Below are 27,598 nucleotides of genomic sequence, written 5' to 3'. Positions count from 1 at the left end.
AAACATCAGTGAAGTAAACAATACAAAAGAATTAATGTATGAATGAATTGATCAATTTATTAATCAATCTATCAAGACATTTTATGTGTATCCTTTTCTGCAGCCCCACTTTTGCCTGACTGCCTGCCTGTCTCAGTTATTCTGCCTTACACCCACCTACACACCCACCCATACAATCCACCACAACACACAGCACACATGTATTTGTGCCAAAAGTGACTTGGGTTGCAATGTTTGAACATGCTTTTGATGTGTTACTGTATTAGTGATTTGATGCAAATGGTACAGATAAATATGTTATTCTGGTGAGAACTATTTTTTTTTTTGTTTAATGAATTTGCTATTATTTAAGGGGACAACTTGTTCTTCTTGTTGACATGTCCCTTATTGTGACATTTTTGGTTTGCTTGTGATAAACAAGAAAGACAAACTCTCTCTCGCTCCACCACTACTCCCCTGTTCTCTGTGGGGGAGGTGTGGTTTGTCTTTTTTGTATCTTTCTCTCTCATCACACTCTACCATCTCAGTCGATCAGAAACCGGACAGCACACAGAATGGAGCTCTCTCCTGTGGGCCTGCTGCTTGGTGAGTTATGCCTCTCTCTCTCTCTCTCTCTCTCTCTCTCTCTCTCTCTCTCTCTCTCTCTCTCTCTCTCTCTCTCTCTCTGTCTCTCTCTGTGTGCATGTGTACGTGTGTCAGTGTGTGTGTGTGTGTCTGTGTGTGTGTGTGTGTGTGTGTGTGTCTGTGTGTGTGTGTGTGTGTGTGTGTCAGTGTGTGTGTTTGTGGGTGTGTGTGTGTGTGTGTGTGTGTGTCAGTGTGTGTGCGTGCGTGCGTGCGTACGTGTGTGTATATTTAGGTATCATTTATAACTACAGAATTTATGATCTCAGAACAAAGCTATTTGTCAAAGATTTGTGGATGTGCGTGCACTTGGATATGTCCTGGTTTGTATCGGTGTTGTCTGCAGATGTAAAGAAATGAATGAACGTTTAAGAATTTAGGAAATTCATTTGAGGAAAATATGTTTGACTTGATGATGTCTGGTCATGCCTAAATGCCTGATAGCTTTGCTGCTGTTTTTTCCCTGTAATCATTTGTTGTGCTACTAAACAAAAGGCAGGTTGTTATTAAACAGAAGTTTCAAAATGATTAAAATGACAATGTAGCTGCAAATACTGTTGGCCCAAAAAATGCCAATGTTAGGAAACATCAAACATTATATGTTGATTTCAACACTTTTGCAGGAAATCATTAGTTAATCCAGCACACCTTCACTAGTCTGCTGAGTTGTGAAAGTCCTGCTCCTGTGTCCCTGATTGAGGAGGGGAGCCTCTTTTGAGTATGTCAGTAGAGCAGCACATTCTAGTGGTGAGAATCAACACATCCTTTAATGAAGAGTACGGCTTATAGTCTATTAGGTGTTACTACTCAGTGGTGTAATGTAGTTGTGCTGGGCCTGATTAGGTGTTGCTACTCAGTGGTGTAATGTAGTTGTGCTGGGCCTGATTAGGTGTTGCTACTAAGTGGTGTAATGTAGTTTTGCTGGACCTGATTAGGTGTTGCTACTCAGTGGTGTAACATAGTTGTGCTGGGCCTGATTAGGTGTTGCTACTAAGTGGTGTAACATAGTTGTGCTGGGCCTGATTAGGTGTTGCTACTCAGTGGTGTAATGTAGTTTTGCTGGACCTGATTAGGTGTTGCTACTCAGTGGTGTAACATAGTTGTGCTGGGCCTGATTAGGTGTTGCTACTCAGTGGTGTAATGTAGTTGTGCTGGGCCTGATTAGGTGTTTCTACTCAGTGGCAGGGATGGACAGTATTTCTAATACATGTATTTAAAATACGTATTTCAAATACAAAATACTATTTTGTAATTTGTATTTTATTGAGAGAATGAAAATGTCTTCGTATTTTGTATCAAAATACTTCAGTGTTGTGTATTTTTGTATTTTCAAAATACTGTAAAATACTTTCTGTGAAACACTGTGATGACATCTAACTATCTATAAAGCACAAAATCTCTGTCTCTGTCTGTGGCACCCTCGCATGGTCAAGCCCCTCTGCTCCAGTAGAGCGTTTATTTTCCTAACTGATTGGATGGTATTAATGTGACAACCTGATTATTTGTTTTTTGTATTTACATTGATAGAGGTTGTGCACACACCAATTTTAGGCGTATACAAAATTATTCAACTGTGATGAAACTGACCACACAATAAGTGTCGTAGTGATGGTGTTAAAGAACATTTCGAGCGATCACATAGCCTACGTTCAATATTGCAATATTATCAGAAGGCCCTATGTGCAATTTGCTTTTGAGCAGGATCTTACAAGAACATTTCAAAATGAATGGAGTGACACTGTGATGATGAGATTTTGCACTCAGCTGTAGCCTAGGGCTGCTAGTGGTGAGTCTGTTATAGCCTATTTACTTGTATTGTAACCTATGTACCTATTCTATCACTGTAAACTCTGTGTGCTAGTCTATTAAACACTAGGCTATGACAGCTATGTTCTTGCACTATTTCCCCCCTGATCATATTGTTTCAGTTATCCAAAAGGCTTGAAGGATGCTCTTTATTATATGGCAATTTTGGAAAAATAACTAATAAAAGAGAGGTGAGGTGCGGTGCCCCCTTTTTTGGCTGCTGTAGTTTGTAGCTTATAGTGATACTTATACTTGGATGTATATACTTATATAGTGATTGTCAAAGTTTTTTTTTATTCTTTTTTTTCCCGTCATCTACTTCCTGAAATTTTGGTCAACAATACCCGGGACACCGAAACACTGGGGCACATGAAATTTGGTGGGTATGTAGCCCCACTAGACTTTTGTGGAAAAAATTTGTTTGGTCCCCGGGGGCCACTCCCCCCCCCACGCTGGGCCCCCCGAAACCCAAAAAATGCAGTTTTTCCTAAATAAGTACCTGAACCGTGGCACCAAGGATGAATACATTTTTATGGTATTATGGTATTATGGTATGGGCCACATCAACCTAGCCCATAATCACTCATTTGTGATTTGCACCCCCCCCCCCCCCCCCGTTAATAAATGAAAATGCTATATCATTCTGCTTTAATCGCCCCTCTCTTCAGTTAAGATGTTCAGAACCGCACCAAATTAATAATTAACCTGACATTCTCTGGGGGTATGCCAAGTTTCGTAGAATTTCATCCATGGGGGGCTCTAAAAAAATGAAGTTATGTGTACATTTAGTGACTGTACACTCATTGGCCTGTAGATGGTGGTGCACACATATACACACGCACACACACACAGGCACGCACATACTATCGGTATTGGCAATTAGAACGCCCAATACATTATTACAAATTCAGTAGGATTAAAGGAAAACCAAATATTCATCATCATTTGGCTGCATTTCCATTATTGGCGTTACGTAGTCGTTTGTCCACCAGATGGCGCATCGTTGCAGTGAGACGTAATTTTGTTGGAAGTTAATCTAAAGTGGGTTGGAAAGAAAATAGACGCTTCCTACAAGGACAGCACTGTAGTTTACCGCAGAGAACGTCTAATAAGGGTAGGATGATTTTCACATGAAATGTAATTCCCATTTCTTCTTGAAGCCGAAATAAATCTGAGAATGTTTATCGGACATGCTTGGTTTTTACTGCAGGTACGTTAATCTTATACAAGTTGTATCAATAGCCTACGACCTAGGTAAAATAATGTTAGGCCTACATGTACCGTTAGCATTGGTTAAGTGATGGAGGCCAATTTCATTATTGGTGTATTTGTAGAAAACTATAAATGCGACTACCAAGCAAATTTATATCAGCGCTGTAATTATCTTTCGACTGTCATCTCATTCTTTTGTGACCATAGCCTACATGCAGGAGGTAAGTGAGTTAGCCACAACGCATTCGCTAACGTGATGGTTTTCTAATGGAAAATATAGGCCTACCTGAAAGAAAACCTGTCTATGAAGCATCCTAAAAAGGCTGGGACATTTCTGCTAGCTAAATAGTTTTTTCTGCTGTTGATTCACTCACGGTCCTTGGTGGCCCTGTTAGTGCTTTGTAAAATGTTGCATTAAGACCACAAAAAGTCTCAAAAAGCATCTGAGCTAATGTTCATTCCCAAACAATCCTCTATTTTCAAAGGTGTTTCAAGTAACGTTAAGGAAGAGCATGGCTCAAAGTAAAGTAATAGGGCTGAGACGACGTAATTGACTAGACTACATTAATTCGTCAAAGTGAATCATTTGTGTCAACTAGTCACAACGTAGATTTAGTGACCAGTGATGATCTAGGCTACATCTCCGTTTAAATCAAATGTTTTAGAGCGCATTTGAGAGATGTATCCAGGGCAGGGCTGTTGCACATGCTACAAAAATAATTCTGTGCGATGGGTGATTTACCAACGTTACGTCTGATACAGTTTTGCCTATGGCTATACATGCCTGAGACTGAGACGCTTGTTTGTTTGAAGTGCTTGTTTAGGGTGTGAGAGGTGAATCGATGTGCTTTGATTCCAGCTTGGTAGTTGTAATCTATGCGATTAAAAAGCATGTGTGTGTGGGAAGTATCCAAACAATGGTAACACATTCATTATGGCTGCTTTAGCCACAGACCTTCAGCTACACAGTGGGTCCCATTTAGAAGTGGCCACTTCATTCGCGCTTTCTGTGATTCACGCAGCTGGGTGAAATGTATTACAACTTTTCGCCAAGAGGTGGCAGCTTGTCCGCTTGATACTGTAAGCCAGGTGTTTTCAACCAGTGGTCCGCGGCCCACTTGTGGTCTTTGAGGACATTGCTGGTGGTTCCTGACCGTAGATTCAGTATAGTTGCAATGTGGAAATCAGTATTTTTCACACGAACAATAACGGACGCAGCTCTCAACTTGGCCCGTTAAAATGTGAACAGTCTAGCGACGCATTTCATGAAGGCCCTTTTGGACATGTCAGTTATTTGTACCACTGGTTAGATGTAAAACTGCATTTCATTTTAGACTATTGGTATTTAATTTGTGCATTGACAATAAAGTTGAATATCATATGAACTAAAGATGACTAAAATCTTGCATATGTAGAAGAAACATTCACAAAATGTGGCATGACCTCTCTTGATACACTCCAAAAAATGAATTCTAACCAAGTGTTATTGATCTTATATTAAGATTAAAAAATCTATTTGGTATTGTTTTTAGTATGAAAAGACTTACCTAGCGCCCTCTCAAAAGATCATTTTGACTTCATTTAAGAAGACTTTAACTTATTTTAAGGAGTCTTATCAAGACAAATTTGCTCAACGCACTGGCAGACAAATTTGCTTGTTTTTAGGACAAATATGCTTAACGCACTGGCAGACAAATATGCTTGTTTTCAAGATGAGATGTCTTAAAATAAGTCAAAAAATTAATTAAAAATTTTAATTAAGTCAAATGATTTCACAAGAAAGTGCTAGGTAAGTCTCTTTATACTGAAAACAATACCAACTAGTTTTTTTATCTTGATATAAGATTAATAACACTTGGTTAGATTTTGTTAGATAAGCAGTTTTTGCAGTGTAGCTGTTGAAAACTGCATGGAAATGACAAGGATTGTTTTGTTTGTTAATAAATAAATAAATAAATAAATAAATAAATAAATAAATGTAAAACTGATACCTTCTGCTTTCCCCAAATACAATGTAGCCTACAGGTGTACATGACCTTTCATCAGTCCAGTTGCAATGGATGAACTGTGATGAACTGCCCTACTTGTGTTGTTGTTGTTTAGAGATTTTAAAGGTTTTATAACAATGCTACAAATTTTTTGGCTAGTGCTACAAATCTGTTCACCTTCGCAGCGCCAGTAGGCTACTTGCTGTGCGGCCCGCACACACACACATACACAGGCATGCCAAACAAGCATACACAAAAGTTTCAAGAGTGGGGGGTGGAGTAGAAGATGGATACAAATTGATTAGTGTGATTTATGTTCGCGGAACGGATGTACAGGACTGAGCGGCGGTCATATTTTGTACCGCTATGCGGTACATCTAGTTTTGATACATTTTTGGTATTTTATTTGGAAATACATTTTGATGTATTTGTGCCCATCCCTGCTCAGTGGTGTAATGTAGTTGTGCTGGGCCTGATTAGGTGCTGCTACTCAGTGGTGTAATGTAGTTGTGCTGGGCCTGATTAGGTGCTGCTACTCAGTGGTGTAATGTAGTTGTGCTGGGCCTGATTAGGTGTTGCTACTCAGTGGTGTAATGTAGTTGTGCTGGGCCTGATTAGGTGTTGCTACTCAGTGGTGTAATGTAGTTGTTCTGGGCCTGATTAGGTGTTGCTACTCAGTGGTGTAATGTAGTTGTGCTGGGCCTGATTAGGTGTTGCTACTCAGTGGTGTAATGTAGTTGTTCTGGGCCTGATTAGGTGTTGCTACTCAGTGGTGTAATGTAGTTGTGCTGGGCCTGATTAGGTGTTGCTGCTGTACTCAGTGGTGTAATGTAGTTGTGCTGGGCCTGATTAGGTGCTGCTACTCAGTGGTGTAATGTAGTTGTGCTGGGCCTCAGAACAATAATTTAACATTTTCTACTTGTTGTTGTTTTTTGCTCTTGAAAGGTGGCTTTGAAGATTGAAGATAACGTGGGTTATATTGTAAGCAGTAACATACAGAATGTAGAGGTAGATGGAAAATGGAAGTACATTTGTCATTCAGTTTCAGCAAGTGCCACTTTCAGTTCACTGATTGTGATATTGAACTAATTATTATAAAACCTAATATTAAATGTTATTTTAAGGGTACAATGAGAGCATGGTTTGTGTATGAGAGAGCAATCATCACTCAAGCCCAAAACATCAATCAGCTAGCTGCCCATCCTGTGAGTACACTGTCAAAATAACAAAAAATAACAAAATAACAAAAAAATAAATGTGTAGGCAGCCCACGGTCCGAAAACTGGAAACAAACAAACTGGACAGCCTGCACTCCGAACAAAAGTGCAACACTGTGTGTACATTAGTTTCTCTGGGAATAGTGAAGGGAGGCTGGTTTTGTTTGGTCCTTGATTGAAATTTAAGGCACATTGTTTTGTACAAAAGCATCTAAATATAAACATAAACAAGTGCGATACCATGCACAATGGATGACTGTACGGTGATGTTGGTAGTGGTGACTACTCTCATGGTGAGAGGAGATAATGATGAAGCACATTTGCCCTACAGTATAATATAGTTTCACTTGCTCTTGTGCGTTAGTGTACTCCTGAGTAGTGATTCTGTTCTTACCCAACAGCAAATCTCAGATAACAAATCATTGGTGAGTGTCAGAATCTTAATGAAAACTGTGTGAAGAACTCTGATGAACTTGGGTCGGTGTGTCTTTGTGTTCTAGTGCTGATCTTGTGTTCCTACTCTGGACATACAGCAGCATGGCAAGGTAAAAGTGAATGTTATCATGTAATTTGTAATATGTTGAAATATCCCAGACACAGCTAGCTTATCCCCACATCACACACTAAACTAATTCGGTTCTCAGACTATATGTCTTTACGTCCAGTTTCCATCAGTTTTCCTCACACCTTCATGTCATGTTTGTCCTGTGATTCACAAAGAGAATCCCAAAGCTGTTCTGGTGCTGGATCGTGACCAAACACAGTTCTACACTGGAGAGTCTGTCACTCTCAGATGCAGCATAGAGGGACAGGACACGTCAGGGTGGAAGTTCGTCTGGCAAAGAGATGGTAGATATAATTACCCACAACAAGGCTGGAGTGACAAGAATGAATACATAACACTGGATGTGTCCGATGGTGTTGAATACAAATGCCATGGTGTCAATGATAAAGAATACAGCGAATGGAGTAAGAGAGTGAAACTGCAAGTGTCTGGTGAGTTTTGGTCACTTAATGTGAACCATAACCATTTTCTTCCACTGGATTTGCTAGCAGTAAAAGACAGTTGAATTTCCAGGTACAGTAAGTGCCTGTGTATATCTGGGGTGTCCTGTGTATGTTGGAGAGACAGTCACTCTGAAGTGTGAAGGACAGTCTGACAGGAACTGGAAGTATGTGTGGTGTAAAGGCAGGTCTGATAATGTAGGCTACTGTTTGTGTCTGACAAGAGCTCATACACCATCACAGCCGACGTCATGACAACGAGAACGTTTATTTGTTCGAGTTATATATTTCAAATAGAGAAACGTGAAATATTTTAAGCCTTTTTGTTGACTTAATCTTGATTATTATAATCTTGATTATTGGAATTTACGGCTCATGGAAATCAAAGATCCAGTATATCAAAATATTAGAATAAAGAATGTATCATACAAAAATGTCAACCTGAGAAGAGCTTTAATGAGTTAATTAAGTCAATATACTGGCAATGAATGATATCAAAAATCTAAATATTAGAAGGAAGAATTTATAATACAGAAATTTCTATACAGAGAGCTCTAATCAGATAATAAAGTCAATATACTGGCAATGATTTCCCGATCATTTAATCTCTCAGTCTGTTCAGGGTAATTGACTTTCCACTATATTCTATTTTTTTGAGATGCTGATGCACCTGTATTTGGAGAGAGTGACTATCGACAAACTGGTTATCAGGTTCATTATCAGGCCCATTTATCATGTGATGAGTGTGCTGTTAATCAGTGTTGTGTGTGTCCCCATAGCCCTGCCTACACCTACACTGAGTGTGCAGCCAGAGACTCCTGTGTTCACTGGAGAGGAAGTCAAGTGTATTTATTCATTTTTTACTCTTTACCTCCCATAGCCCTGCCCACTCCTACAGTGACCATAGAGCCAGAGAGTTCTGTGTATGTTGGAGAGAGAGTCACTCTGAAGTGTGAGATACAGTCTGAGAGTGACTGGACGTATAAGTGGTTTAAAGGCTCCAACAGTGATCATCTCTCTCAGCCTGACACCAGCACGCTGAGCATCACAGCAGCAGCCAAGTCTGATGAGAGTCATTACTGGTGTCAGGGAGAGATGAGAGGCAGAGCTGTGTCTTCACTGATGAGTGGACATGTTTATCTTTTTGTTAAAGGTGAGTAACTTCTTGAACGGGGTATAATGCATCTTTGCTTTTAAGGTAGCTCAACCTAATGGAAGAGTGTGTAAAGCAGTGGCTCTGAAAACAATTTGTCTGGTGACCCAGAAAATGATTGACCCCACTCTCTCCTACCTGCAAAAATGGAGTTCACTTTAGATAATGTGGTGAGATTGTTGGCGTGGGCAGAACATGTGCTGTCAACACTGAAGGCATTAATGTCAATGGCAGACTTTGACAATCTAATTCTAATTTATTATTTCCCAATGAATAACTAGCGCTTATTCAATGTATAACTAGTGATCCTGTGGCAAAAGCAGGCTGCATCACTGGTAAGCTCACGTCACACACAGCTTCTAACTGTTCATCGTTGCCAAAGGCATAGATTTGCATCTTCGTATAATTTGTTTTAGAAAATGTTCTTTAATTCAGACCGGAAATCATTTTCCAACCACTCCCATAATTTTGATGTATAATATGTATCTTTCTGTTCTGGCCCTTCATACATTTTATGTTTATTGACCCACACAGTAGAAGTCAGTCAGTAAATTAGTCTGCGGCTGTTAATGTTTCCCTCCACACTGCAGTCAGTCACTCTGAAGTATCTCTATTCATCCTATTTGTCTCCTCATTCTCTCCATGTGTTCCTCTGCAGAGCTGCCTTTGGCTACACTGACTGTAGAGCCCCAGAGTCCTGTGTTCACTGGAGAGACGGTCACTCTGAAGTGTGTGATAGAGTCTCTCAGTGGCTGGACATATAAGTGGTATAAGGAGTCCAGCAGAACCCCAGTGTCTGAGGGAAACACCTTCAACATCAGAGGAGCTGCTGAGTCTCATAAGGGCCAGTACTGGTGTCAGGGGGAGAGGAGAGACAGACCCACATCATCACAACCAAGCAGGAGAATAACTCTTGATGTTAAAGGTGTGTCTGTGTGTTTGTGTGTGTGTGCGTGTGTGCGTGCGTGTGTGTGTATGTGTGTGTGTGTTTGTGTGTGTGTGTGTGTGCACGTGTGCACACATTTGTGTGTGGATGCGTGTATGTTACATATGTCCTGTGTCATTTTGTTGAGATGTGGTTGACAATGACTGTTTCTTCCTCTTTAGCGCCAAAGCCCAAACTCACATTAAGTCCAGACCACCAGCTCCTCACAGGAGACTCAGTGACTCTGAGATGTGAGTTGGGTGTTTCCTCTGGTTTGGTGTTCTACTGGTACAGACACACACAGACCTCTGATCCTGTGGCCCAGACTGATGGAAACTCCTACAGCATCAGCTCTGTTAAAGTCTCTGATGGAGGACAGTACTGGTGCAGAGCTGGGAGAGGAGACCCAGTCTTCTATACTCAATATAGTGATGCAGCTGAGATAAAGTTCATAGGTTAGTTTGTTTCATTAGAATATCAAGTTTTTATGAGTATGTGTGTGTTTTATAGTCCACTAATGTCAATTCTGATTTGTATCTCTCTTAGGTGTGTCTCCTAAAGCTTCTGTGATCATTCATTCAAACTGGACCCAGATTTTTACATCTGAGCCTCTCTCCCTGAGCTGTGGGGTTCAAGGCAATTCTACTGGATGGAGACTGAGGTGGTTCACAGGCAGAGGAGGAGAATCAAAGTGTCCCACTGACTGGAGATCAGAAACAGGATCCAGCTGCAGCATCAGCTCAGCATCTCCATCAGACAGTGGAGTTTACTGGTGTCAGTCTGAGTCTGGAGAGCAGAGTAATCCTGTCAAGATCACAGTGCACAGTGAGTTGAAGAACAGTGTTTCCATTTAGTAAGAGTTCACAGTGAGTGTTATCAGATATTATAGTGTATGGAAAATGTAACTGTGTTTTCCATTTAGTATCTAGGTTTTCTTTTAGTTGTTGTTAGCTAATGTATTACCCCTGCCAGGTGTGGTGTGTTTTGTCTATCTCTATTTGTGCAATTTGTGTGGATTTTCAGATTAGCTGCAGTGATTTAGTTTTACTTTCACTATTATTGCACTATTATGACTTTCACACCTGGTATGCCCTCTAGTGGTCAAAGCAAGCAAATGCATTTATTTGCAGTCTCACCCATAATAGTGCCGTAGCTTCAGTACCCAGAGCTGTGATAACTTCTGTGGAGGTCTGTGCTGTCTGAGTGCCACTCTAGTTGTATCTGGATTTCCATGGGGTGGTTCAGCAGACTTTCATCATTCTTGGTCTATAGGGCAGTGAAGTAAATTCTCAGACTTTGTCAAGGTCTTTATGAGCAAAGTGTGATTGCTTTTGGAATAGGCAACTAAATTAGTAAATTGTGTGTGCAGAAGGAGATGTGATCCTGGAGAGTCCTGTCCATCCTGTGACTGAGGGATATCCTCTGACTCTGCGCTGTAGATATCGTTACCAGCCATCAAACTTTAGTGCTGTCTTCTATAAAGATGGGACACTCCTGCAGACCTCCACCACAGGAGAGATGACCATCCCTGCAGTCTCAAAGTCACATGAAGGCCTCTATAAGTGCAGCAACCCAGAGAGAGGATTATCACCAGAGAGCCGGCTCATAGTCAGAGGTTTGAAATATTAATATTTATAGATTTGTTATGTAGGGGATGATGTATAGTCCACCGGTCTTTATAAGAATATGAATCCTGACATGACCAACAGTATCCCCGCATGCAGTGTGTACTGATCTCCCTGCGCGTTAGGTACTTCGTGTACGTTATCACAGTTCACCAGCCAGCCAAACTCAGGTATAGAACTAAACTTGAGCCAGGATTCGGAGCGCCCTGCTCCCTTTATTTCCTTTCACAAAAGTTGCAATACCACGAGTGAAACTGCAAATGGAAACAATACAAACCCTTAGTTTCTTTTTACAGTATGTCGCTAATAAACAGTATAAAATTACGCTATTTTCAAAGTGATTCACAAGAACTACGCGCCAAAAGTCAGCCCTTATATAAACATGCTAATACACTATTACCGTTAGCACACAACGTAGTTACATTAGCTCATAACTTCAACTTAGTGCATGACTTTACAGTCGGTAAACTTTAAACTTACAATGCCTAACATCACATTGCATATTCAGTCAAACTCATACATTAATAAACTTACAGCCATTGCTTTCGTGAGCTTGAGAAGAGAAGATTCATTGAATGACCAACTGAACTGTTACCGTCTTTCTTAGGGACCGTTCGTTATTTATAAACGGGGTCACCGGAGGGATTTTGAGTGCTTCAATAAAAAATCGCATGACCCTCCCCTACCTGCAAGAAAATTTTCAACGACCCTCCAGCAGTCTTTTCAAAAAAGACATGACCCTCGCCGGCCAATCGTCGATACCTAGCGTTATATGGAGCGCTATGAAAACACTGCGACTTAAGAAATCGTTCTAAACTCACCCTCTGCTTTCTGATCTTACACATCACACTTCACCAAGATGGTGGCCATTTCTGTAGATTTACTCACTAACATTGTTGTGGAAACACAATAAGCATGGAAACTAAATGCACACTTCCTGCAACTGCATTAGCCTACTTGAAATAATTTACTCCTCTAGTAAGTACATGAAATAAAGCAATAAAACATTGAGACCATTCAACAAAGCACACTGGGTAATAACAAATTCAACACATGAACTTGTTGCTATGGACTCGTCTCTAGGCTTCCTCAGTCATTGTAAAGCTGCCGAAGCTGAACATTATCCAAAACTCAATTTCTCAGACGAGCGTCAATTTGGGAGCTTGCTACACTCCTTCCTTCTCAAATGACTTGAAAAGACCAAATGACTTGAAATAATCACAGGGACCGAAAAATACCTAACATGCCAACTTTTTCCGGGTTTAGGCCTATCATTTTAACTTTTCCCCGCTGTCTTGCCGTTTTAATATTTTCCCGTAGAATATCCCATATTACTGTAATACTCTCATAACATTAGTCCTGCTTTCTGGGCTGTCTCTGTGTTGTCCTGTTGTTACCCCTTGCCCTTCCAGAGAAACAGATGTATTCAAATCATCGTTTTGCTTGCTTGAATGCGAACTCAGAGTGATGTTAACCTACAGTAGGCCTATTTAAGTTAACGAGGTGGTTGTTGTGAGAGCACGATTCATTGGCGCTTGCAGTGTTCGGCCGTAGGCTAGCCTATGTCTACGTGCGCACCTGCCAGGCTAAGAGCCAAAGAAATCCCCCTGTGTATTCACTCCAAGTTGGCCTACCATAACTTACCAATTCTAGCCTACACTGTAGACCATAAACTGGCTATTTATATGACCAATGTATTTGTATTCTGTATTCTGCTTTATGAAGCAGAATTACGCACTGCTACTTAACACATTTTTGTTGGCAGGAGAGAGAATGACAGCGATTAATAAATTGCACTTGTTGCTGGTTACCAATAAATACCCTACAAACACGGGACGTCCCCCGGACCTTATGCCGACATTCACGACGTCCCCGATTGGTCCCGGTTCTCTAGCGGACGTTCCGGTGACCTTATTGACGTCCGGAGCAAGTTATCGTTTGGTTATTGCGTGACGTCCGGTGCAGGACTTTCTGGGGACGTCACCGTCAGGTCCCTTGGATGACATTTGCATTTGGTCATTTCAAATACCTTCTAAGGACCCGACAATAACGTTATACCGGGGACATGAGGGGGACGTTCGTTTATTCACACATGGCAGCGGAGTTGAGAGCGCTCTGGCTACCGCTTGCAGGACGGAGACATCACATCCATGCACGACTTCACGTTACACGTCTGGGGATGACTAAAGTATCTATCTATCTAGTATCTCTAGCAGTAGCTGCATTAGCCTACCGTAGTCTAAGGCAACATATCATACACAGTTTATGAAGTTGTGCGTCTATGAGCAAAGTAGGCCTACTTTGCTCATAGACGCACAACTTCATAAACTGGGAAAAGGGTTGTTAACGTTAAACTCAAAATGTATATGCTACATAATTCAGCATACATGCTGAATTATGTAGCACATACATTTTGAGTTTAACGTTAATGTATAATGTTACAAACTAGGGAAGGGATTTTATCAAATTCGCTGATGTGATGCTTGGTGTAACGTTAGCAAAGTCGCTGTTCTATAGCTTCTAGCTTAGCCTACAATGCGCATTTCTTCAGATAACTGTCATTAGGCTACGTGATGCATTTAACATGCTCTAAATAGGCAGTGGTTTATTTAACGTAGTCACCTACTTATTATCTGTTTTATTTTCAGAAACACACACACGGCCGAATTGGGACTGAACCGACTTTTGGAGTTGAATACGATGCAATAAAACTAGAGAAATGTTAAAAACAGACCACGTAGCATTTATTTAGGGTTGTCTAGCAACAGAAGTGACTACTTAATTTGTAAAGCAAAACAATCTAGCTCTACATTGCAGAAGAATTAAGGATACTGCTTCTTCATGACTTGTTTAAATGTCATTGTAATTTATTTGACGCATGCTCGCGTTTAAAAGTGTCACGCATAGCTGTCCCCGATGTTACAGCAGCTCCTTGTGGAAACAGCAAAGAGTGCACATAGCCTATCCGATGAGATTTCTGACGAGGAGCAAGCTCTCTGCCTCACCAGAGCCTTACTGTTTATTAATAAAACAATGATATAGAATAGAAACATCTTTCTATTTATTTCATCTTAAAGTTGGCTACAAAGAGCATTCAGGGAAAACGATACATTTTTCTTTATCTGCAATGTTCCAGGAAGATAGGCTTACATTTATAGGCTGTGCCTGTTTGATCACAGGTCCAAGAAAACGAGTGGATATAACGTCAATGGATTCTAGTTATGTTTCATGTAGCCTACTTTATTTCATGTTGAGTTTTGCTTCCCAGCATGCATTGCGATTCATTTAGTATTTTTGGCTATTATTAGTTTTTAATATTTTGAAACAATATGGTTTGAACAATTTATCTTAGGCTAGCCTAGGCCTACTCTGATGATGTTTTGAACAATATGCTACGGGATATGCCGATTAAAACGTCGTACTAGTTTATGAAGAAAATGACACCGTAGATGTGAAAGCAGCACATCCTAGCCCGGTATAAATGTCCATGTCTACTAATCATTAGTGTAATACATTCGGAGGACGTGATTTGTCATACATGCGTGAAAATATGAGGTGAGTGAAGTTGATTGTGTAGGTTATTGTAGAACAAGTCGTTGATGCGTGTTGTCGTTGATGTTCCGTCCACCTCTCTCCTAGCATCGCTGAGACTTACAGGATGTAATAGCCTACCATACTATATTGCGCTTTAATGTTTTTTTTTTTTTTCAACCATCTTGGAAATATAAACGTCGCGCGCATAACGTCGCGGTGACCATTACAGGACGTCCTCTCAAAGTCTCGTGGACGTCTTTTAGACCTCACGAACAGAGGTCCGCGGGACGTAAAGGGAACCCTACACAATGTCGAGGAGGTGACGTTCACCAGGGGACCTTTAGGGGACGTCGCCAGGACTTTATTTTGTTTACTGGGTAGTGCCTACTATATATTTTTTTGCAAACAACAAACACAGAAAGGATGGAGACAGCAAAGCTAGAGATGGGCAGGAACAAAGTCAATTGGTAGAAATGCTTGTCAAAACGTTAGGAGCTGGATGTGGATGAATGAAGCACAAGTATGCTTTATAAGCATGCACACTGTTTAAAGTTAGGCTTGGCTACACGGTAAACTACAAGTAAACCAAAGTTAGCTTTTTTAGGGCTGGATAAAGTTGACCAAATGGATATAGGCTGTTAGGCGTGAATAAAGTAGGCTACTTTGTTGCTCCAACCCTTCCAACGTTAATGGGGACGGATGTTGACATTTTCCGTATTGCGTGAGAAACCAGGGAAATCTCCCTTATTTTCATTGTTCAATATTGACAGAGCTATGGAACGAAAGAGAATGTTATATGGCGACAGAAATCAACAATCAAACAAGCCACTTTGATTTTTTGCTGTTTTCATTAATACAAAAGATGGGTGACCCCCCCTCCTAGACAAAAAAAGTTAGGTAACCCTCCCCTCAACAAAGAATAAAAAGACATGACCCTCCGGTGACCCCGTTTATAAATAACGAACGGTCCCTTACTGCTGGCTTCTACGTGCTTCAAGTGTAAGCGTTCATAGTTTACAACTGCATGTCAAAATAAAAGTCCAGCTCACTGTAGAACTATAACTACCTGTGTGTGTGTTATTCTTTCTCTTTACCCGAATACATTCAGTAAATCATTTCAAATACCTTTTACCTTCTTTAAATCAGGAAAATAACTCTGAGGACAGAACACAATGGAAGGCATTCATATACTGAATAGTGGACTTTTCATTATTCCACTTAATATCTACTCTCTCTCTCTCGAAAGAGAAAATAAACTTCATGCAGAATGATTTGAAAGAGATTAATCAGAAGCCCAGAACCTGTTACTGAAGTCAGTGGTCATGATATTTCTGTAGATATTATTATTTAGAAATATTGGACCTACAAATGTTGGGATGGCCCATTCACTTCAGTGGCATTTTCTGCAACATTCTGAAGAACAAGTGATTGTCAGTAAAAACCATGTTCTTGTACTGAGTGATCACTGAGTTCAATGTTTCAGATGCTGGGTCCTCGAAGTCGATGGTAGCAATGGGTGTGGTGATTAGACTGCTTGTTGCCTTTGCTCTGGTCATTTCACTGGTCCTTCTGTATCGCTCCCAGAGAGCAAAAGGTAAGAAAACAAGTTTTCAACAGAAAATAAGTTTATCAAAATAACAGTGTTTCACCTGACACATTTCATAGAAAATATGCAGAATTTAACCCTTAGAACCCTAAGCTGTTTTTAGGACATTTTCACTACCTTTATTCATAAGGATTCATTCTGGTCATTGTAAGTGCCACACACACATATTATATATTGTTTTTTTCAGGAGAGTCGAGGCTATTCAGATCTGCCATCATTTCATGTATTAATACTAGCATTGATTTTATTTTGATTTTTAAAGAATTAAAATATAAAAATTGTATTATAAAAATTCTTATATTTCGACATGTATCTCACCACAGCAAGCTCACAGCTCTACATGCATTTCATGTGTGTGTAGGGCAGACTGTCCTGAATCGGGCAATATAATTGCCATGTTGGAGGCATACTCTGGGGCTGAGCAATTTTCAGAAATATTTGCTGTGTGATTTACGGAAATAAATGCCATTTTTTATTTAGTGATGAAAAATGACCTTTCTGCGCTCCATATCTGTGACACGAACTGATCTGACCTGACTTGACCCGAGGTTGCGTGTTAGCCTGCATGCCTGTGTGTATGCAGTCATAATAATTCTCAACTCTTTACTGCATTGCCATGAACAAAGTAAAGGCAAAAAAGGTGTTTATTTGTTGAACAAATTGGGATGCAATGTGAGCCTTGAATTGGATGCCATGCAGGAATTTGCTAGGATCTCAAAACCGGAATATGAACATGCTTTGCCATAGAGAAACACATGATAGCATTGGATTATAAACATGCTTTGCCACAAGACAAAAACGTGGGGTAAGTCCAGCTATATGAAGTTATTATTTTGCTGTCACTTCGTCTGTTTTATAACCCAGAAGGATGTACTTGGTATCAAATGATAGCTCTGAGTCTCCTCTTTCATCTGACATGCGTGGCATATCTATGTGATCACGGGTCCGCGAGTAATTCAAACGAGAGTAATGAGTGTGCAGCGTTGGTTTGTGTACATGACGTTATTATTTTGCAGTCACTTCGTCTGGTTTTATAAGCCAGAAAGATCGATAAACATGGTACCAATGGATAGCCCTGTGCCCCCTCTTTCATCTGATATGCTTGCCATATCGATGCGATCACGGGTTCGCGAGTAATTCAAACTAGAGTAATGTGTGTGCAGGTGAACGCAGAGAAGTATAGACTGTAAATATGATGCAATTTGATTTAATTTCATGATTTTTTTTAATTTTCATACTTGATCGTAGAGACAAGTGTGTAGTCTCGTTGGAAAGCCCCACTTCTGCTCTGTCGTGCAATAAAGGTTTCATCTCGCTGCGATGAACCGTTCTGGAGCAATGTAACAGAGAAGAAAGGGTGTGTTTTTTGACGCACTTTGCGTCAATCGGGTTCTAAGGGTTAAATAGCCTGGCTAACGTCATACCCTCATCTCAAATGAGACGGGGTCTGGAAACTAGGCATTCATTTTCTCGTATTTGAAACATGGTTTACGAATGCCCAGAGCCGTTTATTGGGCGCTACGAATGTCTATCAAATGCGTCTGTACGTAGCTCATAACGGCTTCGGTGTGTCGTCATCGTCTTGCAACACCCTCCCCGCTCTGTGATTGGTCCCCTATCTCAGGCGAAAATTTGCTCCATGGTGTCCAGGCTGCCTTGCAGCGCGAATTAAATCCCAGGCTAGAATTTAAATGAAAAGAGAAAAGATTACATGTTATATCCTAATGTGTATTCTTAAAGTTTTCTTTTTGAAATTCAGGTTCAGCTTCAGTGATGCCAAACCCGTAAGTATTTTCCTTATAATGTTACATTTCAATTAATGGGGAGCCAAACCAGTTTAAATGTTTCTTATCCACTATCAATACATGTATGTGGTTGTGTGAGTTCTGTTAGTTGCCTTTCTTCAGGATGAGTGTTCTGAGAACACAAATGATGCAGTTGGAAACCTAAATATATAAGTACTAGTGGTTGTATGGGTATTGCCTTGATCTATACACATTATTACACATTAGTGTATTACACACAAACAAACAATTTCCTCTTTTACTGATGAGAAGTTTGCTGTCTATCTCCCTCTAGTGGTCCACAGCAGAGCAACAGTCACAGTTCCACCTCACAGAAAAGAGTTTTAGGTAAGAGATTTCATCCATATAATGTTTACTCATGTATTCGGGCCCTATCTTAATGGTCTGAAACATACCGTCTGAAGCAGATGGTTTAAATACATTTAGGGCTTGTCCAGTCCAAAATCTATCTTGGTCTTGGTCTAGCTATCTTGGTGGTGTAATAAGTTCGCCAGATGCGAGGCACATCGTTCAAAAGGGTTGTTCTTATGTTTCTTAATTAGTCATGGGTGGGTTTTGGGAGAGATTGGAAAATGAGAGTGACATCTGTCATTTCCTTTAAGAGGAGTGCAACATCAATGAGTGCGTTGGTAATTTGACAACGCATCAGTCAGCACATCTGAGGGGTATTTCACAAAGGCAGAATTAAGACACCCAAGATAAGTGATAAAGTGAGGCTTGACATAGCGTCGTCTGGTCATCCTAGCTCAACTCAGTTCACTAACGGCTATCCAAGATTATACATACGCGTTCTCGTTTCTCCCCCAAATAACTCACGGTTGGAATAAAAAAGACGTGGAAAATAGTGTCATTCACACAAAGTAAACAACCGCTTTTGATATAGTCTAACAATGCAGTAAAGTTTTCCTTCTTTGAATAGGGGATCATGGCTATTTCTGTAAAACAGCAGGAGTAGGCGTGGTAGACCAACTGAATGCAAATATACACACCCATGTGAGAGGGCTTCCTTGTCTCGGCAGGCAACGTCATTAAGAAAGCGCTTGCCACTGCAAAGATGCATATAGTATGACTATATCTAATTAGTTGAAAAAAACTTCGGAAAATCCCTCCACTTCCAATCAACTACTACAGTAGGCTATTCATCAACGTCTATCAACAAAAGAAGCAAACAACGAGTATGTAAATAATTATAAGGCTACCATAATTAAAATGATAACCATATAGTATTAGGCAGACAATTTGTTGTGTTTTGCGAGTAAATACTGTACATGTAGCAAATAGTATATAAATAGAATAAAGCTCTTACAAAATCACATGGAGGTCTGGTTTGAATGACAGCTGGCTGAACCAATAAGACAACATCATTTACATTAGAATTAACTAAGCCTGCCCAGCCTGGTCGGGACCAGGCTAAGTGCAGAGAATAAATCCCCATGGTAATGTACCATCTCTTTTGTGAAACCAAGTCAAGGCTAAATTCATCCAGGATAACCAAAAAATCCCAGCTTAATCCCTTATCTAGGTTTTGTGAAATACCCCTCTGGAGGAATCTGCTTCCACACGAGACTGTTTATGCAACACCAGGATTCCACTAAACCTTGCTTAACTAAAATGTGTGTGTTACTAGCAGAGTATAGCCTACATGCATCTGCACTCGCCTATTATTTGAACTCATAGGCAAACTAAAACTAGCTTCACCGTGGTCTCATAGGCAACGTCAAAACAGTTTTACACTTACACGCCTTTCGCTTTAGACCAGGTTTTTCTTGGTCAGTTGCTTTATGATGTCTTTATGTGCCTGACCACACCTATTTTTTTTATTTACCTGCCCTCAGGCACAATGTTCAGTTGAACTGGTACACATGGCTAAATCCATCACTGCCTTGGGTGTAAGTTAGGAACAAGACTTGTGTGGCACTAGGTGCCACAATGCTCCAGGTGTAAGATGGGGACTTTCATCTTTATTGAGTCATCTTTATCATTTTGTTATTCATCTCTTCCTGAGTCAGGAAACTCATTGAGTTCAAGTATGGAGTGTTTCAAGGAAAAAAATAATAATAATATGTTTTCATTGTACACAGAAGGCAGTAGTATCTTCCCATAGCTCCCACTGAAACCAGCAGCAATTTTAAAAGACACAAAGCAATGTATAGCAAAATTACCGGTACAGCTCTGGAAAAAAAAAAGAGACCACTGCACATTGTTCTGATGTCATCCCATGGTTGCTGAGTGACATTCTAATGAGTTGACGGTCATATTCAAATTTGCAGTGGTCTCTTTATTTTATATATGACCATCAACTCATTTGAATGTCACTCAGCAACTGTAGGATAATATCAGAAAAATGTGCAGTTGTCACTTAATTTTTTCCATAGCTGTATAGTGATGGAACTTTATCTTCCACTAGGTGGTGTTGTGGCTGGAACCGGTGATGTGGTCTACGCCGAGATTGAGTTGAAGGAAACAGACAAGAAAAAGAAAGGTCTGTAGTGTAGAATGTATGGTTATGTGTTTTCAAGACATCTGCTAAGTATGCTGCAATTAACACATTAGCGCAGAGAAGTCATCCATTGTGTGACCTGTTTGTTTTTAAACTTGTTCCAGCCAAGAGAGGTGCAGCAATGTCAGACCCTCTGTACTCCCTCCTGAAGCCAGTGAAGAGTCCAGGTAAGAGTATCTGAGCCATCACTGGCTCCATCAATATCAACAGCCTTTGTTCTGCTCTCTTATGGCTCATAATTTTAAAGTACTAAACCTATTCTAAAGCTAAAATTAAAGTACTTAGCAGATGATTTTATCCAAAGCGAAACAGACTCACAACGGGGGATTCAGGAATCAACCCCAGGCCAATTATATGTCAGGTGGTGACATTACCACTATTCAACCACACCAGAGTTATTTAATTTTCACATTCACTGATGAAATGAAGAAAACACAAACATGTTCCTGTTTCATGGATTAAGCTTCTAGAAAACTTCAATGAAACTCTCCATCATGAATAAGAGCTAAAACTAGGAAACTAGGACTAGGTTGTTAGTCTAGGACTAGGACTAACTCTCTCTGGTTACGGTGTCTCTGAAGTAGTCTCGGACTCGGACAGGTCCAGTGATGTGACATATGCCAAAGTAAAACCAAAGAAACACAAGAAACAAGGTAAAGTTGATGCCTTGAGTGCCGCCTGACTATAATTCAATATTACAACATCAACATTTCTGAAGAGTTAAACAGTCTTCTAACCAGTAAAATCTTCTAAGGATGTTTTCTTTTCAATCATGAAGATTCAGCTGGCCCCAGTGATGTCACATATGCTGATGTAGAGATTAAGATGAAACAACTGGGCAGTAGAGGTGAGTCATATCTCTGTCCTCTAAAGCAACAGTATGCAGGAATTTATGACTCTGTTTTCACTGTTAACTCATGTTGGTATCTTCATTATGATATAGTGATATGAAGGACTATTTAAGCCTGTTGTTCCCACAAGTGACCCATACACCACACTGTTTCATAGCAAGCCTTGTCTTAGTGACAGCTCTGCTTTTACTGAATATTTTTACATACTGTACCTTCAAGTAGTTATATTTAGCTTGCTTGTTTTGAACTAAATTTCCTTACTATTTTGCTAACTTGAAGCTGCTATGTCATTTTGTTTTAGTGAACCAACCACAGGAACATCTTTACTCTGCTGTCAAGCCTGGCTGTTCAAGTAAGGAATAATGTGCCCCAAGCTTTCAAAACAGATGGGTTGTGATGGTTGCACAAAAGTACAGGGGAAATGGCAAGCAATCTGTGGAGTTTCTTGTACATGTGTAAAGTTAAAGGAACACGCCACCCAATGTCAGTAGTAATATATGTTCTTACCTTAACTTTCACAAGTTGAGTCATACCTCTCCCGTGTCCGTACGTGCACTCAAACGCTCTGGTGCGCGGCTGGACTGTGTTAGCATGTTGCTATGCTAGCGGGCTTTGACGGCAACTAAGCGTAGAAGTAATCAAAAACATCCACGTTTTAGCAACTTAAATACAGTTGCACGAGTAGTTGATAGAAATGCTACGGCCACGCAACGTGAAACGTGGCGATTTTCCAAGCGAATAAACCAGAGAACTACAATGTGTGGCGCAATAGCACTTGGGAGTACTTCGACCTAGCGTAGTAGTATTGTTAACACCTAATTGTAGATCCTATCCACCACAGAGTTTAGAATCCATGCTGGATCGACCCTCAGCCTCTCCCTCCCCTCTGAGCGAGAGAGATGCACACACACTAGAGATGCGCTGATGGGCTATTATTTCAACCATAACTGCATAGCAAAACTTATCATCCATCAGCCATCCATCAACACCAAAGTTTTTTGACCAATTTTCGAAACGGCACCCGCCCACCATCCGCTGGTTGTTTTAATGTAGGCTATATGGGTGATGCAGCGCTGCTGACGTGAGGCTAGAAAGCCCTTGCCTGTTCTAGGAAGACTGATCCAATGCAGCAAATATATTAAAAGGCTAAAGTCGTACATTGGCTATGTTGTAGCCTATCCCCAGAATATCAGCAGCAAACTCAGTTTCTGTCTCGCAAAACAGTCTCCAAATAAAATGCACATCGGCCTGTTGCCTTTTCTGCCAGCTTGTGAAAATATATCGTCCAAAATGCTTGATTGCATTGCATTCTCCACATTTTTAGCTACATTTTCATGTACCACATCAGCATTTTTGTTCAGTGAATCTTTTGTAAATTGCTTTACAATTACCGTCGGGCCTATAGGCCTATTGCCTGGCTTGCCTCAGCTTCGGTCACGTCCTTTTACAATTTTATCATTGTAATAAAAAACGCAATTTGCCACATAATTTCAACATGCTCCTGGCCTACTAATTAATGCCTATTGTACTTTATTTTTTGCAAAAAGAAAGAAATCCTTGATAAAATAACAAGTCATTCACATTATAGGCTACTTTACACACTGTTATGTCAGGGTGACTGAAAGCCTGTTCTGAAGACTCCCATTCATTTTGACTGCACGAGCGCGTCTTTTTCAGACAGACAGCGCAATTCATTTTAAAGCAATTTACAAAAGATTCACTGAATAAAAATGCTGATGTGGTACATGAAAATGTAGCTAAAAATGTGGAGAATGCAATGCAATCAAGCATTTTGGACGATATATTGTCACAAGCTGGCAGTATAGGCAACAGGCCGATGTGCGTTTTATTTGGAGACTGTTTTGCGAGACAGAGACTGAGTTTGCTGCTGATATTCTGGGGATAGGCTACAACATAGCCAATGTACGACTTTAGCCTTTTAATATATTTGCTGCATTGGATCAGTCTTCCTAGAACAGGCAAGGGCTTTCTAGCCTCACGTCAGCAGCGCTGCATCACCCATATAGCCTACATTAAAACAACCAGCGGATGGTGGGCGGGTGCTTTGGTGTTGATGGATGGCTGATGGATGATAAGTTTTGCTATGCAGTTATGGTTGAAATAATAGCCCATCAGCGCATCTCTAGTGTGCGTGCCTCTCTCTCGCTCAAAGGGGAGGGAGAGGCTGAGGGTCGATCCAGCATGGATTCTTAACTCTGTGGTGGATAGGATCTACAATTAGGTGTTAACAATACTACTACGCTAGGTCGAAGTACTCCCAAGTGCTATTGTGCCACACATTAGTTCTCCGGTTTATTCGCTTGGAAAATTGCCACGTTTCACGTTGCGTGGCCGTAGCATTTCTATCAACTACTCGTGCAACTGTATTTAAGTTGCTAAAACGTGGATGTTTTTGATTACTTCTACGCTTAGTTGCCGTCAAAGCCCGCTAGCATAGCAACATGCTAACACAGTCCAGCCGCGCACCAGAGCGTTTGACTGCACGTACGGACACGGGAGAGGTATGACTCAACTCGTGAAAGTTAAGGTAAGAACATATATTACTACTGACATTGGGTGGCGTGTTCCTTTAAGAAAGTTTCTAGAAGTTAATTTGGAAGAATTTGTTTGGGAAATCTTTCGGATTTACCCAAATTGTTAAATTGGGAACGTGTAATGTTACAGCAGCAATTAACATACTGTACATCACAAAAACACACATACATTTCAAAATAAGACAAAACACTGTGTATACAATTATATAGTCATGGACAAAATGTGTAAGGCCATCTTAATTTAATTTTTTCTTCTTCTGAATGCAGTAATTGCATTAGAAATTATTGATAAAGATGATGATTATGTGAGATTGTGTTGTCCTCACATCAGTCTATGGTAATAACTTTTTTCAATTGGCCATTACACAGTAAACATTTGATCATGCTGCATTCTACTCTCTAACACCCTTACACATCCACCAATGATTCACGTCATGATCAAGAGCCACACATCGACATAGTTTAATCTGCTGGCATTAAGTGGTTGTCTGTCTTGGGAAGATGCAGTGATTTTATATTGCTAGTATTATTATCCGACATGTGCCTCTCTGATTTTGAGCTGTATTTTGTAAAATATCAAAAGAAATTGTGTACATCTGAACACATTGTCTTTTGGTTTAGACATTTTCTTTTAAAGCATTTTAATGTTTTATTAAGCATTTTCAACATACTATATTTTTGTACTGTATATTGGAAAGCCAAAAATGTAATGGGCCAAGCTTGACTCTATAGGTCATCATGCTATTGTAACATAGTGATCCCTTACTGTAGATGAATGCTGAAATTACTTTCAACTTCAACATCTAGAAAAAGGGAGATGACGTTTTGGAACTTGACTGTATATAAGGCTTATTTCTACGGAGCCCTGAAGGTGACATGAAAAAAAAAAACGAAGGTTAAAAAAAAAAAAAAACTGAGAAAAGGTATGTTCTGGGGACAAACACCGACTAGGTTTGCGAGATCTTGAGTTTGTTTTTGCGAGATCTTGAGGTTGTTTTGCGAGATCTCGAGTTTCTTTTGCGAGATCTTGACTTTCTTTTGCGAGATATTGAGTTTGTTTTGCGAGATCTCGAGTTTACCTTCATTTTTTTTTTCATGTCACCTCCCGGCCTCCGTATATTTCAGAGTAAAGCTTTAATGTCTATAAAACAGATTATTCTGTGTAGAGATCAGTGATATTACTCTGTGTAGAGCAGGGGTGTCAAACTCATTTTGGTTCAGGGGCCACATACAGCCCATCTGATCTCAAGTGGGCCGGACCAGTGAAATAATTGCAAAACATCCTTTGACAACTCCAAATCTCCAGCTTAGTTTTTTTCAGTAGGCTATGCTTTACCCTTCAGCCTACATTTGTAGCCTACATAATCACAAGGGATATATTAGATTATTACACATTTATTCAGAGAGGCCAATGAAATTGAAATAAAATGCATTTCACTCTCATAAACAACTGGTTTATTTTTATAGTTGAGTGGATAGGCCTACATTTTTACATCTGACCACCTGAACCAACTCACCACACTAAACTCAAGTGGGAGCTATGAAGAAAGTTAACATCCTGCCTTAAAAATGTAAATGTGCAAATGTATGAAAAATAAAATGAATTTAACAAACATAAGTTAGCAGTGCATGAGCAATACGATCAACTGATACGATTAGGTTACATCAGATCAAATAATTTTGTAGGCTAGGTGGCGGTGCTGTGTAATAGGCTATCCACCATAAAGGCCAGATCCTGCACCCATTCCGGGCATTTAAATTGCTACTGGTCTGCCTTTTTTCTCCAAGAACTGTCCAATTTCCTCTCGTAGTTCAAAGAAACGCTTGAGTACGGCACCTCGGCTTAACCACCGTAGGGCCTACTACAGCGTGGTATGGTAAGCCAGACAGAATGCCATTATCACTAAGAAAACAGTCAAACTGACGGTGAGTCAGACCTCGCGACCTGATTAAATTTACAGTTTGCACAACCACACTTTAACATGATCCAAGTTTAGTGTTTTACAACACAACACTTCCTGGTGCAAAATACAATAAAATGCCCAAACATCTTGTCCTCCGTTTGCAGGCTGCACGTTGTCTCTGAATTTTGTCGCAACGCCTGCTTTTCTCCCGACAATGTAGCCAAACTGACAGCACAGGACCAGTCAACTCCAAACTTTTTTTTTGTTTTTTGGCTGCGCCTAGCGGCTGAATTGAGCATTTCGGTTATTTCTTTGAAAATTCATAACTCCTCACAGGAATGGGCTAGAGATTTTTTTTTTTTGACATAGTCAGAAATGTATTCTCTACAAGTCTGGGCCGGATTAAACCATATAGCGGGCCGCATCCGGCCCGCGGGCCGTATGTTTGACACCCCTGGTGTAGAGAATAGTGTGATTTTATTTAACAGCTATATTACTTGCTGAAGAAGAGGCAGCTTGATTAAAACATTTCGCAAACCTTTCTCAAACCTGCAGCAAATTTGTTTCATTTTGGTTTTTTTTTAATTGTAGAGTACAATAACATATTTGCCAATTATCTTTTAATTGTCTCATAAAGATGTATATTATAAACATGTAATAAAAGTTTATTTTTGTTTGCTGTTTTATCACTTGACTTCAATAAAGCTTCCCCATTAAATCATGATGTTAATAAACATAATCCATCATTTTTAAGGATGCTAAGGTTTGATTTACCTCAGAGGTTTGCCCCAATGTGGTTGAAAAGAAGGAAAGAAACCTCAGACCGAAAAAGCATAAACAGAAAGAGAAACGCTCAGGTTTTGTCTTTAGGCTCCTTCATTGGGTAATGTGGGTTTGCTCAGGGGCAGAACAGGTCAAACCACATCCTGGGGGTTACGTCTCAAGAGATCTTGCCAGAAGTCACAGAGTCTGCAGAGGATGGAGAGGCATGTAGTGTAGAGCAGGGCTTGAAAACGAAATTATTTTTCAAACGTTCCGTTCCGAACGGTTCAGGTAGGCCTATGTTTAACGTTTTCGTTCTTGCATGCGTTCCGCCACCAGCATATCGGTCCTGAACCGGTTCGGAACGCAAAATATCGTTCGTTCTTAACCCATTTCACCCCATCGGTCACAATTGTGACCGAAAAAAAATATATGTACTTATAAGCCTCTAAAACTGTAACTGGGGAATACCCCAATACTCTTTCAGTAAATATTGAAACAATAGAGTGTTTCAATGAAATGTGTGCAG

The 27,598-nt window shown here is 40.2% G+C and overlaps 1 protein-coding gene across 2 annotated transcripts; it reads left to right on the top strand.

The window, feature by feature from the left end:
* The first annotated feature begins 358 nt into the window (after positions 1–358).
* Positions 359–22,320, top strand: LOC143127390 (sialoadhesin-like). Of its 2 annotated transcripts, none has more exons than XM_076288865.1 (16): positions 359–585; positions 7,345–7,389; positions 7,565–7,840; positions 8,730–9,002; positions 9,661–9,927; positions 10,110–10,382; positions 10,474–10,752; positions 11,297–11,542; positions 16,570–16,680; positions 18,452–18,476; positions 18,772–18,824; positions 20,905–20,979; positions 21,102–21,164; positions 21,582–21,650; positions 21,776–21,844; positions 22,150–22,320. In XM_076288865.1, the coding sequence occupies exons 1-16, from the start codon at positions 555–557 to the stop codon at positions 22,209–22,211; spliced, it is 2,217 nt and encodes a 738-aa protein (XP_076144980.1). In that variant the 5' UTR covers positions 359–554; the 3' UTR covers positions 22,212–22,320. The 2 variants fall into 2 exon arrangements, with proteins under 2 accessions (XP_076144980.1, XP_076144979.1); XM_076288864.1 differs by having other exon boundaries at positions 21,579–21,650.
* Positions 22,321–27,598: the final 5,278 nt, after the last annotated feature.

This window comes from Alosa pseudoharengus, unplaced genomic scaffold (assembly GCF_046254945.1).
Source record: "Alosa pseudoharengus isolate Yale_2024_CS ecotype anadromous, Long Island Sound unplaced genomic scaffold, YU_APseudo_1.1 YU_APseudo_1.1_scf_17, whole genome shotgun sequence".
Lineage (NCBI taxonomy): Eukaryota > Metazoa > Chordata > Actinopteri > Clupeiformes > Clupeidae > Alosa > Alosa pseudoharengus.
The sequence above is the reverse complement of the archived record's forward strand: the minus strand, read 5'-3'. Positions and strand labels throughout refer to the sequence as shown.

Bases quoted from the DNA above. Each gene is read 5' to 3' on its own strand.
- LOC143127390 (XM_076288864.1), top strand. From the start codon at position 555: ATGGAGCTCTCTCCTGTGGGCCTGCTGCTTG. The intron at 7,390-7,564 runs GTAAAAGTGAAT...TGATTCACAAAG, and splicing joins ACATACAGCAGCATGGCAAG to AGAATCCCAAAGCTGTTCTG. The intron at 10,383-10,473 runs GTTAGTTTGTTT...TATCTCTCTTAG, and splicing joins AGCTGAGATAAAGTTCATAG to GTGTGTCTCCTAAAGCTTCT.